Source organism: Cetorhinus maximus, chromosome 4 (assembly GCF_964194155.1).
Source record: "Cetorhinus maximus chromosome 4, sCetMax3.hap1.1, whole genome shotgun sequence".
NCBI lineage: Eukaryota > Metazoa > Chordata > Chondrichthyes > Lamniformes > Cetorhinidae > Cetorhinus > Cetorhinus maximus.
The window spans coordinates 53,609,545-53,627,775 of NC_135882.1; the positions used below are offsets into that span (position 1 = coordinate 53,609,545).

At 40.3% G+C, this 18,231-nt stretch overlaps 1 protein-coding gene across 6 annotated transcripts in view; it reads left to right on the forward strand.

The window, feature by feature from the left end:
- The window catches only part of trps1 (trichorhinophalangeal syndrome I), a 190,360-nt gene that overhangs the window by 158,735 nt on the left and 13,394 nt on the right, over positions 1 to 18,231 (forward strand). For all 6 annotated transcript variants that reach the window (XM_078540204.1, XM_078540203.1, XM_078540202.1 and 3 more), the window contains exon 5: positions 13,792 to 13,914. In XM_078540204.1, coding sequence (XP_078396330.1) covers positions 13,792 to 13,914 — 123 coding nt within the window. The remainder of the gene's footprint in view (positions 1 to 13,791; positions 13,915 to 18,231) is intronic.

Below are 18,231 nucleotides of genomic sequence, written 5' to 3' on the forward strand. Positions count from 1 at the left end.
ACCAAAGAGATAACTACTCATGTCTAAACGAGACACTGTGGGCTGGTACTTTATTTGTTCGTGTGATGGGTAGAGACTGTAAAGGAGAATGGGAATGTGAGGGGGAAGATAAGAGGAAACTAAGTTGGATAGACAGAGCAAGATAAGCAATCGATCTACCAGGAGAGATCTGTTTCTGTACTTCAAGGAGGAGGGAGAAATAGGCCTGTGAGGTTTAGGAGATTGGAGACAATGTGGGGAGGATCACTGGGATAAATAAGATCCATAACAATCTGGAAAACAAAGATTTAGTGTTTGGTAGTAAGTCCATGGTCTAGTGGGAGATAGGAGGAGTCATCGGAGAGTAGGCCCCAGCCAGTCAGAGGTTCTTCAGTCACATAACAAGTGTCCCTCTGTCAGCAGATTTGATGACACTAGGTTAGAACAACTCACTAACACCTTCTCGTGGGCAATGAGAGATGGTTAATAAATGCTGGCCTTGCCACTGACACCCACATCCTATGAACGAGTTTAGAAAAAAGACACAGTTCCAAGTTTAGATCAGGGTTAATTAAAGTGAGTGCAGAGGAAGAGTCACAGGAACTGAAGTGGCAACAGTTCTCAATGAAGTGATAGACAGAGGGCACAAAGCCAGAACTGGCAGGTTCCAAGAGGGTCTGGAGTACAGGTTAGCACTTGGAGTTTGTGGGGTGGGGGTGGGGGTGGGGGTTGTAGTGCACCTGACCAGAAACACACACACACATGATAAAAGAGCTTAGCATTATGTTGAATGTGGAATTCAGTAAGGTAGAGTTGAAACTTGGCTTGCCTGAGGACTGATTGTTAAAAATCAAAAAGGAATAGTCAGAGTACAGTGAAAGTGTGGCAATAGATGATATTAGGAGGGAGATGGTTAGAGTAAAGGGAAGAAGAGAGATGATATGGATTGTTTGGCATTCAAGAGTCATTTAAGTTTCTGGTGGTTACTGAGGGAAAGAAAGACTTTTTTTGTTAAAGCATTCAGTGAGACAAAGGATAATGCAGGACCAAGGAACTGGGCAGTTATGATGCGCATTGAATTGATGCTGTTGAAGAGAGTGGTTGAGAGCACGCATATGATGGCCCATGGTAGAGTGGCTGAATTCTAGGAAACGAAGTGAAATAGTTAGTCCGTGCCTGGCTGTGTCTTGCCTTTTCAGTTCTATTCTCAAGCAACTGTATCTCTGACCTTGAGTGGGGGGAAAAAAATACCTTATAAATTTAGAATTCAAAAGAGTAATGAGAATTTTAAAATATGAGGGCAAAGCCATTTAAAGGAATATCATGACAGGCTAACAGATTGACACTAATGAAGAACAAGGTAACCCAATATATTTGTGAAAGCTTTTAATTATCCTGGATTTTGCGAATGAGACACCTGCGTATACAATATCCCTTACAAACAAGCACCTCTAATTCCCTGTCCCTTGTGAAGGCAATGGTTCTTTTTGCTGGGTCCCTGAATATAAGTCAGGAGAAACACTGGCAGATTTTTCTTTGTCGCCTGTCCTTACAACTGCTGCCCTAACTATCATCACAGACCAGGTACTGAACAATTTTGTTTTAATCTTACTGGCACCACTTCTATTATCAAACTTAAGAAAACTGAAAAGCATCAAGAGCACCAATATGCTAGTGAAATCTAAATTGAACGAAAATATTGTTGCATTGCATTATAATCAAACAAAAATGTTACAGAATAGTGGTTCATTAGTGTAACATCTGCATGATTTTTTTGAACAAGTTTCTATAAGGTATGGAACTGTAGTCTACAAGAATCTTGTGTAATTCAAGTAAAAACTAGTGTAGAGAAGTCTGGACGCAAAAACATCTGGAGTCTGAACATCTGACGTTTGACACGATGTTCGACATCTGTTCATATCTTAAAAAATATTGGATTGACATTTCAACATACCATGCTGTAATGTGAAAAGCAAAGATATGTGCTTTAAGGGGAAAAATTAAGGGAGTGAATCATTTACAAACCATTCCCAGGTGAAAGGACTCGATGGCTGGAAACTGATATCCAATATTGTAGCCAGATGTTTTGCAGCACTCACTTCACTATGTCTTGATATTTTCTTCTGGGAAAATGTATTTAAATTAGACAATATCAGAACTCATGTAAAGACCATTTAGAGAGTTGACAAGTCTGCTCAACACCCTGTATCTGAAATTGGTGAGTCAGACATCGATGCATGGTATAAGCTGGACTGTAGCAGACACAGAATACCATTCTGCGCACGCTGGACATGCAATCACTTGGGGGTATGGAAAACAACAGGGTCAGACTGAGCAGAATGCCTTTCCTTTGCTCTGCACCCCAGTAAAGACAATGCTGTACCTTGAAACGATGTTTGTGACAGGGAGAAAAATGAGCTTGCACAGGGGGAAATCAAAGACAATTGGAGCTTTCTTCTACAGCAGCTGCAGCCAGCTAACAAAACTGCAAAAGCAGAAACTGGCAGAACAAGATATGTATTAGTTTTTGCAGATGGCAGTGCAGACAAGTTGGTAATTGAACAGGAAGTCGCGTACGTGAGGTATTTGATGGGGATAGCCTATTACCTCACTTAGCTGGTCTAATCACTCCCGAGACCCTTCTGTATAATTAGAAATTATTCCATTTTCCCTCCAAGTACTTGACTAAATTATCTAACTGTGTAGCGGATGCAAGCCACACAAAACTATTCTGTTAGAACCAGGTTCTGAATTTTTCTTCAAAACAAAACTCAGAAGGGAAGTTAGTTCTACACTGCCAAGATTATTAGATTATCTTTGTAAAGTAAAAACTTTCTGATGCTTGTCTTTGACGTCCTAAATAATATCACAAAACAGTTTATTTTATTACTATAAGCACAGAACTTATCTCTCCCACAGTAATGATTGCTAATTCAAACAAAGGAACAATTTAAAATTCTGCGTGACACGCTTGCTCGATGACTATTGTGCATTACAGACACCACGAATGAGATGTTAATTATCCTAAGATATTTCAACAAGTGATTACACAGCAGCTAATATTGTTGCTTGAGCTATGCTAATTTTGTTTTGGCTAGTCGCTATCACAAAGGGTGTAATTAGATCTGTTGGAGTTTTACTGACTGCATTATTTCTACAAAAAGAGGGAGGGGAGAGAGAGCAGGGTCCTCCACAGTCAAGGAAATGTATTTTCCCTACAATTGTCTGTGAGCATGCTAAAGTTTGAGGAAATGTACTTTGTCGTAGCAATCATTTGTTAATTAGATTAATAATTACCATGCCAGTAACAGGATCTGGTAGTTTTTCTATTTAAAAGTTGCAAATAAATCGCAACGTAATTCTAATTAAACCTTAAACCTAGTTCAATAAATGTATTGACTATTTCACAACCAGTGACCAGTAGCGGCACAAGCATTTACAGTAAAGGGATTGTGGGTGAAGGGTGTGGATGGTGGGAGGGGAGAAATATTCTTGTTTTGAAAGGGTAATTGTGAGACTGAGTTTTCAACTGTTTATTGCTAACTGAAAATATTTCTAGAATCAAGTTAAATTATTACAGTCATTTCAAGTTTTATGGCTGTGCAGTCTACCAGTGCTCATTGCTTTTGGCTACATTCATTTTCCTTGTATCAATGATTAATGGACAATGTTGAATGTTGGAGTGAGCAGGCATCAGCAAATGCGAGATTGTAATTAGTTTAGCTGACGAGTCCTTCAATGGCACTTGCATCTGGATGGAAAAATTACCCTATAGGGAACTGGCTGCTCACCAGGTTTTTTTTCTGTAATACATTGTGAAACGCCAGATGAATCAAGTGCTTTTTTGTTCCAAGAAACTGCTTGAATCTTGAAGGCAGAAATATGCCTATAAAAGCCTTCTACTTTGAATATCTCTGAGTACAATTATTAGCATTGTACTCTCTCTGGCTATTTTTGGTGAACACTCCATTTGTAAAGCAAGACCTTAAAAAATGTTAAGTTTTTAGACTGTTTATAATTTTTTTGACAGTTTATTAACATGTTTTAATTTTAAAAATGTATTTACAGAAATGAGAAGAAAATCCTTCAGTGGAATCCTTTACTATTATAAGACCCATACAAATTTTTGGGAGAATTAGATATGAATTGAAAAAGTCACTTTTTCTGCTTCTTTGTGAGCAGTGGTGTATGTAATGTTAGAAGATTGCAATTCTCAGGCCTGGAATGATTCAGAATAACATTTATACAATGACACTACAGTTTCATCATTCAGGTTTCTCAGAATTGCTTACCTACAAAACAACGTGAGGACATTTTACATCACTTGATGCAGCTGCCTTGTACTCAGAGTTTTTAATGTTTCACTAAAATGTGGGCACTATTATTGGAAGGTTAACGCTGCTATAATGGACTATCACTAAGTTAAAACCAACTTTCTCTGTCTACTAATTTCTCCCATTTAGAACCGTAAATAACATAAGTAAGCAATTTTTTTAAAAATGGTTATGTTCCCTTGGCAAAAGAGGAAGAATTGATAAAGGAGATGAACAGAGATTTGTTCTTGAGAGTTATTGAGTAGGCTTGAACCTGAAATTATTTAAAATTTGCATCTGTACTTCTGGCTCAGCTATAATTGTCCTGAAATATGCAAGCAGCCTATTATAATCTAATGAAATATTTGCATTATTTGTTCAATAACAAATGACACTTTTCATGAAATGAAGTCCACTATCTGGCATTATCCAACGGATGTTGTATACCCTGGAAGGACAACTTAGTAGGGGCTGTGCATTAGAGTCTTACAAAAATAAGAACCCTTTCTTCTATACATACAGATGATCTACCTTTGGAAGCAATCAGATGTTATAAATATTTCAACTATGAGAAACCCATTGTTGACCATGCTGTAGTATATCTACATTTAAGAGAGAATTCTAAAATTTTTATTTGTGTTTCAATGGTATAGAAGTTTTTGAAGGTATTTTAATAAGTTCCACTGTTCCCACACTGCATGTACAGTTTTCATTGCTATTCTGTATATCCCTGTAACTTTGGCTATACTTCCATCTTTCTTCATTAGGACTGGGTTGAGATTGTCCAAGTTTATTCCGCTTAGCACCTTATGGTCAGCAGAGGGAAGACATTTTAATTTAGGGTCTATGGAGAGAGAAACAGTTAACGTTTTGAGTCTGTATGACCCTTCTTCAGAGCACTGAAGAAGGGTCAGACAGACTCGAAACATTAACTCTGTTTCTCTCTCCACAGATGCTGACATGACCTGCTAAGTTTTTCCAGCATTTTCTGTTTTTATTTCAGATTTCCAACATCTGCAGTATTTTGTTTTTATTCTAATTTAGGGATTTAGCACGGACCTAAAACTCTGATTGCAAAAATGAAAAGGTATTACTTTATTATTGTTTCCCTGGATCTGGAACTCAGTGGTAGGGCAGAATGAAGCCATGATTGATTCACATATGTATGTAAAAAATGATCAGACCACAAATCTTGAACATATATAATTTAAAGAGCAATGGTTTCATTCTTGTCTGTATCTGTAAAATCAGGAATATTGAAATGAATGAAAGTCTATAAGAAGCTTTCAAAAAAAAGCTTGCAATATGTTCATAGTAACTAAAATCTTTCAGTGCAGCTTTGTAATGCATAATATACATATATGCAGTACACACTACACTATATAAACACTGTGGCTACAAGAGCAGATTAGAGACTGGGTATTCTATGGTGAGTAACTCACCACCTGACTCCCCAAAGCCTGTCCATCATCTACAAGGCACAAGTCAAGAGTGTGATGGAATACTCTCCATTTGCCTGGTGAGTGCAGCTTCAACAACACTTAATAAGCTCAACAGCATCCAGAACAAACAGCCTGCTTCAGTGCCACCCCATCCACCACATTAAACATTCACTCTCTACACCATCGGCTCACCATGGCTACAGTGCGCACCACCTACAGGATGCACTGCAGCTACTCACCAAGGCTTCTTCAACAGCACCTTCAAAATCTGCTTCCTTTACTGCTTAGAAGAGCAGGGGTAGCATGGTATATAGGAGCATCACAACTTGTAGGTTCCCTCCAAATCACACATCATCCTGACTTGGAAATATATCACTGCCCCTTCACTATCGCTGGGTTTAAATCCTGGAATTCGTTCCCTCACAGCACTGAGGGGCTACTATCACCAGCCAGACTTCAGCAGTTCAAGAACGCGACTCACCACCACCACCTCCAGGGCAATTAGGGTTAGGCAGTAAATGCTCGTCCTGCCAGCGAAACCTGCATCCCAGGATTGTGTGCGTGTGGCAAATCACTCTGCTCAGTCCAGTTGCTTTATACTTTATGTTCAATATAATGAGGAAAATTCGATGTCAAAATGACTGGAAATGGAAATTTATTTGGTATAGAATTGTCATGCAAGTAAAATATTTGGAGCAAACCCCACTTTGTTTAAAGATAGGCAACAAAAAATTCTAAATAATCATCAATTATGCAATATGATAATGTTAAACTATTGCCATAAGTTAAGCTCCACTGACCCCACAAAGCTGCAGAAAGTGATGAGTTCTGAAACCTGTTTTCAAGCATGCAAAATTCAAATATCTGCTATTAAATTTTAAACAAATAAGCATTAAAACATGCTTCTTATCCTAAATTTCCATATTTCATTTTTCCTTAGTAACTGAAACCTATCATGCAGGGGCAAATGAAAAATAGAGGCATTAGGGGTGCAGAAGAATGAGTAATGCCTTTCACGCTGTGTAACATTAGCATATTACCATTTTACATGTTCATATGAAATTCCTTAGTCTGCAGTTTAACCAGAAGCATTAACCTATTGAAAAAGAGATTAATGCCTCTGTTAAAATAGACGGTGTAGGCTTTGGCTCAGTGGTGACACTCTGGGCTGAATTTTCCTGATGGGGTCACAATCCAGACATGGCCTGAATTCTGGGTCTGAAAGCTGCAAGTGGCTGTGGTGGGTTGCAATCTTTCTGGAGGCAGCCAATTAAGGGAGCCTCTCAGGGTACCCCATCCAGTTAAGGACGACTGATGGATTTGGGAAGCTGGAGAGTCAGTAGGAAGGCCTGCAGCCCCACTGGGAGAGGTGGGCACTGCTGAGGCAAGCGGGAGACTGCGAGGGTGCCTCAAAATGAAGGTGCTCTCTACTGCATTGTGAAAAATTAAAAATCATGCATGACGACAGCCGTCATTTCATCATTGTGTAGGGGTAACAGGGTGGCTTGTGGCTGCGACTGTTGTATCTCAGCGAGTCTGCGCTGGAATGAGTGAGTGTCGATGTCCCCCCCCCGGCCTTCTGCCAGAGGGAGCCTCAAGTTAAATGCCAGGCTCCAGCATCTCCACCATCGGGAAGATCCCAGCGGTGCCACCAACTTCCCCTCAATCGGCCCATCAATGGGACTAATTGGTGACTAGCAGCTGCTGCTGACTGGCCTCTGTTGTGTCAACCCCACCCCTTGCAAGATCACTCGGATGTGGGAGCACGTCAGGTGGCTGACCCAATATGCTATTTTCCAAATTGGCTTCTGCTCTCACCTTCCAACTTGCCTTGTGGGACCACAAAAAGTCAGTCCTCTTAGTCAGAAGGTTGAGAGTTCAAATTCCACTCTAGAAACTTGAGCACATTATTACTACAGTTCAAAAATATGGAATTAACTGTAAAGTGCTTTAATATGTCCTGAGATCAAGAAAGGCATTATACAAATACAGGTTTGTTCTTCTATTTCTTAAAGTTAAAATTATGCCTTTAACATGGAGCAGCTCAAAATCTGATACCATAGAGAAGGATAGGTTCCACGCCTTTGCAGGACGGTCAGGAGAAGTGACTAAAAGTTCGATTGGAAAGGCCTTTAAAATTGGGAAAAGAGTTAGAGAGCAGGAAGGGTTTAGGAAGCGAGTTTGAGAGCAGGGCCAAGACAGCTGAAGGCTTTATCACCAAGAAAGGCTAGAGTCAGGGAACTGGAGGCTGCAGAAAATTGCAGATGTAGAGAGGAGCAATATTAGCCCATGGAGGGATTTGCAAATGAGGATGTGTTATTTAAAATTGGATCTATTAGGGAGCCAGTTTAGGTCATAAAGCACAGATGTGAAAGGCTGGTACATCTCAACGAATGACAGAATATGGCAGTGGAGCTTGGATCATTTGAGATGAATGATAAGTGAAGGTTGTGATCTAACAAGGGGGGCATTGGATAAGTCCCATCTGATGATGAAAGAGGACTAGGTAAGGAGTCAAGGACATAAGAACGTTCAAAATAGGAGCAGAAGTAGGGCATTCGGCCTCTTGAACCTGCTCCACCATTTAATAAGATCATGGCTGATCTGTTTGTGTTTCGAATTCCACAGTCCCATCTATCCCCAGGGAACTTTGATTCTTGTTAGGCAAGGGAAGCAATCTGCCTCTACGTTAAAGATATTCAGTGACCCCACCTCCACTGCCTTCTGAGGCAGAGTTCCAAAGTCGCACAACCCTCTGAGAGAAAACATTTCTCCTCATTTCTGCCCTAAAAGGGAAACCCCTAATTTTAAAACCGTGACCCCTAGTTCTCAACTCACCCACAAGAAGAAACATCCTTTCCACATCCACCTTGTCAAGACCGTTCAGGATCTTATCTACTTCAATCAAGTCACCCGTCAATCTTCTCAATGCCAGTGGAAACAAGCCTGGCCTGTCTAACCTTTCCTCATAAGACATCACGCTCATTCCAGGTATCAATCTAATAAACCTCCTCTGAACCCCCTCCAATACATCCTTCCTTAAATATTTGAGATTTGGTCTCGCCAATGCCCTGTATAACTGAAGCATAACATCCTTATTTTTATGTTCAAATCCCCTCATAATAAAGGATGGCATTCCATTAGCCGCCTTAATAACTTGCTGTACCTACATATTAACTTTTTGTGACTCGTGCACTAGAACACCTAGATCCCTCCGTACCTTGGAATTCTGCAGTCATTCTCCGTTTAAGTAATACTCTGCTTTTTTAATTCTCCCTGCCAAAATAATCAACTTCACATTTTCCCACATTATGCTCCATCTGCCAGATTCTTGCCCACTCACTCAATCTATCTGTATCTGAATCCACTTTCCAACCAATCAGCACTCTCTTCGCATACAGTATAAATTGTCATTTTCCCCTTTTAGTGGTATTCTTGCGAAGTGTCCTGATGAGTGCAAGACAAAAAGCTTAGACATGTCTCTCTTTTTGGCAATACTCAGTTCTGTATGACCAAGCAACTACTATCTATATTCGTCTGCAGCCTCCTTATGTCCTCTTCACAACCTACTTCCTACCTATCTTTCTATCATCTGCAAATTTAGCTACCATGCCTTTGCGCCCCTCATCTAAGTCATTTGATATAAATTGTAACAAGTTGAGGCCCAAGACCCCTGCAGGACCCCACTTGTCAGATCCTGCCAATCAGAAAAAGACCCATTTATGCATATTTTTTCTGCCAGCCAGCCAATCTTCTATCCATGCTGATAAGTTACCACCTACACCATGAGCTTTTATTTTCTGCAATAACCTTTGATGTGGCACCTTATCAAATGCCTTCTGGAAGCCCACAAACAGCCTGTCTACAAGCTCCCATTTATCCACAGCGCATGTTACTTCTTAAGAGAACTCCAATAAATTGGTTAAACATGATCCCCCTTTCACAAAGCCATGCTGACTCTTCCTGATTACCTTCAGTTTTTCCAAGTGCCCAGCTATGACTTCCTTAATGATCGATTCTAACACCTTCCCCACAACAGATGTCAAGCTAACTGGCCTATGGTTTCCTGTTTTCTGCCTCCCTCATTCTTGAATTGAGGGGTTATATTTGCTACTTTCCAGTCTGATGGAATCTTTGCAGAATCTAGAGAATTTTGGAAAATTAACACCGACGCATCGGCTACCTCATTAGCCACCTCTCTTAAGGCTCTAGGATAGAGTCCATCAGGACCCGGGGACTTGTCAGCCCACAGCTCCATCTGTTTGCTCAGTACCGCTTCCCTAGTGAAGGTAATTTCACCAAGTTCCCCTCTCCCTTCCACCTCCTGATTCAAAGCGATTACAGGAATGTTTTATGTATTCTCTGTAGTGAAGACAGAAGCAAACTATTTGTTCATTTCATCCACTATTTCCTTATTATCTACTATTAAATCCCCATTGTCACTCTCTAGAGGACCAACACTCACTTTACTTACACTTTACCGGTTTTTCAGATACCTGTAGAAGCTCTTGCTATCTGTTTTTGCATTTCTAGCTAGCTTCCTCTCATACTCTAATTTCTTTCTCCTGATTAACCTTTCAGTCATTCTCTGCCATTCTTTATATTCGGACCAATCACCTGACCTGCCACTCATCTTTGCGCAGTTATATGGTTTTTCCTTAAGTTTGATGCTTTCCTTAACTACCTTAGTTAACCACAGATGGTGGACCCCCCCCCCCCCCCCCCCCCTTAGAATTTTTCTTTATAGTAAGAATCTACTTATACTGAATATTCTGAAATATCTCCTCAACTGTCCGCCACTGCTTCTCTAATGATCTACCCTCTAGCCTAGTATCCCAGTTCACATCAGCTAGCTCAGCTTTCATCCCCAAATAGTTGCTCTTATTTACGAATATAAATACTAGTCTTAGACCCACTCTTCTCCCTTTCAAACTAAATGTAAAATTCAATCATATTGTGGTTGCTGCTACCTAGGGGTGCCTTTACCCTGAGGTCTTTAGTTAATCCTGTCATATTATACAATGCCAAGCCAAATATAACCTGCTCTCTGGTTGGCTCCAGAACATGCTGCTCTAAGAAACTATCTCGGAAACATTCTATGAACACCCCATCCACGTTACTACTGCCAAACTGATTTTTCCAGTTTATATGTAGATAAAAATCACCCATAATTTTTGCCATCCCTTTATCACAAGCACTCAATATTTCTTCTTGTATACTTTGTCCTACATTGTGGTCACTGTTAGGGGGCCTCCACCCTCACTAGTGACGTCGTTCCCCTATGTTTCCTCATCTCCACCTAAACCGATTCTATATCCTATTCTCCTGAACCAAGTTAATCTCTAACTATTGCACCAGTGCCATCCTTGATCTACAGTACTACCCCTCCGCCTTTACCTAGCTTCCTATTCTTCTTCAATGTCATATATCCCTCAATATTCAGGACCCAATCCTTGTCATCCTGCAGCTACGTCTCTGTAATTACTATCAGATCATATTTATTCACCTTAATATGTATTATCAATTAATTTACTTTGTTTTTAATGCTACACACATTCAGATACAGAGCCTTTAGTTTTGTTACCTTTGTAACATCTAGTCTTGACTGTTGGTGTACTCTTAGTTTTTTTTCTCTCTGTCCCTTCCTGCCATTCTCTGACCCTCATTTCCCATATTGCTATTTTGCTCCCCTGCCTTGGCTCAGCTCTTGATTTGCTACCTCTACCCGAGCTTGACCCCTCACCCCTCTTGTTTATCTTAAAGCCCTCTCTCCTTCCCTAGTTATGCGGCTCGCTAGAACACTGGTCCCAGTATGGTTCAGGTGTAAATCGTCCCAATGGTACAGCCCCCACTTTCTCCAGTACTGTTGCCAGTGCCCCACGAACCAGAACCCACTTCTCCCACACCAATCTTTGTGCCACGCATTCATCTCTCTAATCTTATTTGCCCTATGCCAATTTGCATGCGGCTCTGGTAATAATCTAGAGATTATTACCTTTGAGGTTCTGCTTCTTAATTTGGCACCAAGATCTTCATACTGACTATGCAGAACCTCGTTCCTTGTCCTGCCTATGTCGTTGGCACTTACATGGACCACAACAACTGGATACTCCCCTGCCCACTGGCACTGGACAGGCATCACAGCCGCCTGGACTCTCGCTCTTTGCTGCAGAGAACAGTGTCGATCCCTCTCACCATACTGTCCCCTACAATCACTACATTCCCTTTTGCTCTCCCCGCATGAACGGCTTCCTGTACCATGGAGCCATGGTCAGTCTGCTCATCCAACCTGCAGACTTCGCTTTCGTCCACACAGGCAGCAAGCGTCTTGTATCTGTTTGACAATTGCAAAGTCTGAAATTCCTCCCCTACTGTCTGCTCAGTCCCTTTACCTGCCTTACTGACAGTCACATCCTCTTGTCCCTCACTGCTATCCAAAACAGATGACCCTATTCTAAGAGACGTGACCATCTTCTGGAGCAAACTGCCCAGGTATTTTGCCCCTCCCTTATGTTGCACTGTGTCTGCAGGTTGTCTTCCAGATCAATAATCCTGATCCAGAATTCCTCTAGCTGTTCTTACTTCTGCAGACATGTTTGACCTGGATCGCCTTGGCGACCAAAAGTTCCCACCTGTCCTGCCATTGTATTTTTGTTATTTAGTTAATTTAATTTAATTGCTTTCTTAATTAACTTAGAATAATTCCTATGTTTACTACAATTTACTGCGCTTATTAAAAGCTAGTACCAGCTACACTTAAAAGTTATACATTACCTAATTACACAGTTATGTGTTTTAGGTATTTACTTGAATTATTTTATTTTAAAGTTTTGGTTATTTTTATTTATTTTAATTAATAAACCCTATTACTCCCAATAAGTTTTACTGCTGCTATTACAAAAACCTTATTATGAAGAAAACTTTAGTTACCAATAAATTGTACCAGAATTTAAAAGATAAATCAGCAAAACAAGTAAAATACTCACCAACCAATCACTTACATAGTTCCCTATGATGTCACACATGATTTTCACCCAAATATGGTTGATCCACTGAGACCCACCCCAGCAGCAGCAGCTCTTTCATCTCTCGCCTCCTCTCTCACTCCTCACACTCTTTCATCTCCCGCCTCCTCTCTCGCTCCTTCTCGCACTCTTTCATCTCTCTCCTCCTCTCTCGCTCCTTCTCGCGGTGTTTTATCTCCCAGCTCCTCTCTTACTCCCCCTCGTGCTCTTTTATCTCCTGGCTCCCCCTAATTCCTTTTTGCGTTCTTTTATCTCCTGGATTGGAGGAATGGTTGTAGCAGAGGTGTTCAATGTTGCAGATGTAGAAATAAGCGATTGATAAAAGGATAAACTAGGATATGAGATTTTAAACTCTGTTCTAAGAGGGGCAGGAGGCCAAAGTTGAAACTGGGCAAGCAGCTATGGAGTTGGTTATGTGTCTGTACACGAGCGTCTCACACGGTAGTTCATTCAGTAAGTTGGTTGCTAGTTATATTGAACTATTTAAAATACTTACTCCGCAATTCTCACTGACATTTGGGAAACTGTCATTAAAAACCCACAATTTCACTTTCGATGTGAGAGTTATAACTCTTATATTTGTAATGTGTCCGGCCATTTGCATTATTTAATTACTAAAGATTTGACAAATTGTCAGTAAAAGGTGAAACAGGATACTTTTCTCACCCCTATACTTAAAGCATTTAAATTAAATTGCTTTGCCCTTTTTTATATGGCGAACTGCTAAATCAAAATTATTTGAGCTTGGCATAAATAGGAACTTTTTGCAGATATTATAACAAATTAATATGATCACCTTGTTGGAATTTGCATATTGCTATAATGATGCTTTTATGTGATTTCTATGCTTAATCTGTCACTGGTTTATTATAACGAGACTCAGTTATTGTGAAGAAGCACAATTAAAAGTGACCTTATTGTGAGCAACTTGTTTCCTTGGTTATTTCTGCCAGAATGGAAACAAAACTCTTGTGTTGATTTGTCCTAACTTCACTGATCACATGATATACCTTTGACCTTTTGCTGTTGCAGAGACGAAGAGGCTCTGGAGTCTTCTGTGCCAACTGCCTGACCACAAAGACCTCTCTTTGGCGAAAGAATGCAAACGGTGGATATGTATGCAACGCATGTGGCCTGTACCAGAAGCTGCATTCGGTAGGAAGAACCCATTAGTTGTTTGGGAAAATGTTTGTGAAGATTGTTTAAATTGGCCAGATGTGATATGGTTCCATTTGATCAGATCCCACTGCTTTGCCTGCAATTTAATTGCCTTGAAGGGGGCTTCCCACTATGGGTCACCTGAAAATCCGATGTATTTCTTTAAACCGCACCTAAAACTGGCGGAATAGAAATTGTGCATGTGTGTGATGTCGCATTTAATTAGTTCAAATGAAAATCAGGAAAAGTTGTTTGAATGGAAAAATTCCAAAACACAAACAGAAGTATTTATTGTTGTAAATGTTTTGGGATATGTCTTTTAACACTTCTTAAGCTGCTTTCAGACTAGTATTTCAGTGGTAGCTATTAATTGTGGATTTAGAGGCAGTCAAAAGGTAACAATTTAAGTTTCTGTGACAATGAGGACTAATGGTACTCAGCATGTATACCTCTGCCCACAAAATGAAAGCAATATGTGAACTTCTCTACATAGATATCCATACATAGGATATACGGCAGGAAACAGGCTATTTGGCCCAATCAGCCCATTCTGGCGTTTGTGCTTTTCTCAGGCCTCTTCCCAAATATCATTGTAATCCTCTATTCCCTTCTCCCTCATATCTAGTCTGCTGTATACTATCTGCGTCTATTATGACTTCCATAGAGACTGATGGTTTTTCAAAAGAAATTCGAAATTCCAGTTAATGGCTGAAAGGATGTCACGGCGAGATTTCCTGTTTTAAGATGTTTATTGTAACATATATTTCAAACCATGGAATGGAATAGGCCCCTTCTTATTTTTTGCACAGAGAAAACACTTCTCAGTTATACGTTACACTGTCTTTTACAGAGTCATTCAGTACTCCAGGAATCATTCCAAAGTGCTTCTTAGCTCCTGAGTGTTTACTTCTGATCTTTTTCCTTTCCAAACCTGAAACTTCTAACTCCAGAACCGTCTTTCACAGTGTGAGTTTTTTGGAGATTTCTCCCCCCTCCACCAACCCCCATAGAGAATGTGAAGTCATCACCATAGTTTACATAAACACTATCCAAAATATAACAACTTATAACATTTAGTACACTTCAATAACTAACTTACTACATATCGTACAATAAATAATATTCTCCCACGTGCTGTCACATTTTCCATTAAAAAATCCACCCTGGCAGCATCATGAAGTTTAACCTGTATCAACCAAATGCATGTAATAATTAGGAGCTAAAGCCCACTTTATGTTGATTTTTAAAGTTCTTCCTCTCTATTGAAAATTGATGTCACTGCTAGTGGTTTCACCTTCCAAGATGCATCATAAAATATCTCCCTTTTCATGATGATTAAAGTTCTCAATGTTTCCATGTCCTTGATTAGACAATTGTATCCTTGGTCTGGTTTGATTAACCTTGTCAAGAACAATATTGTTCACTTTTGATAGTTCCTCTGGCTTTTGCGTACTAGCGGGTATAAATGGTAGATGAAGAAGAAATTCTCTGTCAGATTGCTTTTTAGCCTCTGGATTCAGCATTTCCTTTTTTTTTGAAACCTGACCTTACATTATTGCCAGGGTGTTCACTTTTTAACTCAGTCTTTGGATTATCCTTCTCTTTCAGAGCAGGTTGTTTAATCACATTTTTTAAAAAAGGTTCAGCTAGCCAACTGTCCGAATCCTCTTTCTCCTATTTAAATTCAGGCTTACGGCTTGCCTTCACTTGTTTAAGAATCTTGTTGAGATTACTTCGATGTTCTGATTAAAAAAAAAATCCTGATATTCTTTTAATCAGCTCTCGCATTCTTTTACATTCTTTCTGTTTTTCACCTTTGCATTCAGAACGAGCTTTGTCCAACTCCTTCCGAGCAAGACTCATAGATTTTTCATTTTGAAGCTTTATTTTCCATTCTCGGACTCAAATCTACCCTCAGCTCCACAGTAACAGCATCAGTTAGAGCCAAGTCATTTTGGTTGAAAGGACTGTCTCTCTTTATCCCTTAGCCTGGAATTCTGCTGCTGTATTGTGTTTTGACACCTGTGGCTTAGGGTCTGCAGGCAAGTTCAACTCGTTACCAGTTGGTTCGAAGTCTTTAATGTCAATCTGAGGCTTCAGTATCTTTTCAATTTCAGGAGTTTGAACTTTTGATTCCTTGGACACATCTTTAGTCGAAATAATACATTCTACACCAGGATTACAAATAATCTCTGATTTCTTTAGTATTCTGTCAGTTTCAATGGATTTACCTGCCATCCCTGTAGGTGTCAGCATTCTGTTTCCTGACGGGCCATTCCCTGTCATGAAGCCAATATCTTTAAAAGGTAATTTCAGCACCACTTCAACTATAACAGACTCATATACGATGGAATAGGAAAACTGTTTCCAGCAATACCCTATATCAATATATTTTTATTTAGTGAACTCTCTGGAGAGAAATTCATGTCTTTTGCCAGGATCAACCTTTGAGCTGACCCTGTAACTCTAAGAATAACAATCTTTTTGGCTCCCCAAAAGAAAAAAAATAGAGCACCCTCAAATATAGAAACTCCCATAATCTTTTATGTCCCAATTTACACCCACTGTAAATACATTAGATCGCATCGGTTTACCACAAACTTCACTCACTGATGCAGCATTTTCTGGAGAAGCACTGGACGTGCCCACAGAAGTTACTGTCTTAGCTTTCAATCTCCAGCAGTTGGCTTTCCCATGCCCTTTCATGGAATTTGGGCATCGCTGTATAGGCCAGCATTTGCTGCTCATCTCTAATTGCCTTTGAGAAAGTGGTGGTGAGCTGCCTTCTTGAACTGCTGTACATGTGGTGTAGGTACATCCACAGTGCTGTTAGGAAGGGAGCTCCAGGATTTTGACCCAGCAACAGTGAAGGAACGGCGATATATTTCCAAGTCAGGATGGTGTGTGGCTTGGAGGGGAACTTGCAGGTGGTGGTGTTCCCATGCATCTGCAACCCTTGTCCTTCTAGGTGGTAGAGGTCACAGGTTTGGATGGTGCTGTTTGGTGAGTTGCATCTTGTAGATTGTGCACACTGCTGGGAGGAGTGAATGTTTAAGGCTTTGTCCAGGATGGTGTTGAGCTTCTTGAGTGTTATTGGAGCAGCCTTCATTGAGGTAATTGGAGAGTTTTCCATCACACTCCTGGGCTTGTGGATGGCGGACAGACTTTGGGGTGTCAGGAGGTGAGTTACCCATCGCAGAATTCCCAGCCTTTGTCTCGCTTTTGTAGCCACGGCATTTGTGTGGCTAGTCCAGTTTAGTTTCTGGTCAATGGTAACCCCCAGGATGTTGTTAGTCAGAGATTCAGAGATAGTAATGTCATTGAAAGTCAAGGGGAGATGGTTGGATTCTCTCTTGTTGGAGATGGTCATTGCCTGACACTTGCATGGTGCAAATGTTACGTGCCACTAATCTGTCTAAGCCTGAATGTTGTCAGATCTTGCTGCATATGGCCATGGACTGTTTCAGTATTTGAGGAGCCTCCAGTGATGCTGAAAATTGCAATCGTCAGCAACTATCCTCACTTCCGACCTTATGATAGAGGAAAGGTCATTGGTGAAGCAACAGAAGGTGGTTGGGCTTTGAACACTGTCTTGGGGAACTCCTGCAGTGATGTCTTGGGACCATCTTCCTTTGTGCTAGATATGGCTCCAACCAATGGAGAGTTTTTCCACTGATTCCCATTGACTTTGGTTTTGCTGGGGCTCCTTGATGCCACACTCAGTCAAATGCTGCCTTGATGACAAGGGCAGTCATTCTCACCTCACCTTATGGTAAAAGTAACACATTGGTCTCCTGGAATCATATTTATCTCCCAGCCTGTCTCTTTCACTACTCTGAGAAACACCTGTCTTTTCAGTTTTGCCATTCTCCAAATGGTAATTAGCGTTTTTTTCAACTCATTTATCTCTCCAGCTTCTCTGTGGGTTTGCAAACAAGGGTCAGCTGCTTCCTATGTGTTTGTGGAATAGTTCATAACTAACAACCAAAACTACAGCTTCCCTTATTTTAGAAACTTTATGGTCTTTGAGTTCACACCTGATTCCTAAAGGAATACTGTTTGTAAAATCTTCCAGTAACAATATCTTTCTGAGGTTTTCACGTTTCATTACTCTATACCATCAATCAAACATCATTCTTTTCTCTAGCAAATTTCACAAAAGTCTGATTCTGCCTCTTCCCCAGATTTCTAAACTTCTGCCTATAAGCTTCTGGAACAATCTCATACGCATTAAGCACAAATGTCTTAACTGTATCATAGTCTGCAAATGTTCATCTGAAATATTTTAATTAACCTCTTACGCTTTCCCTACTA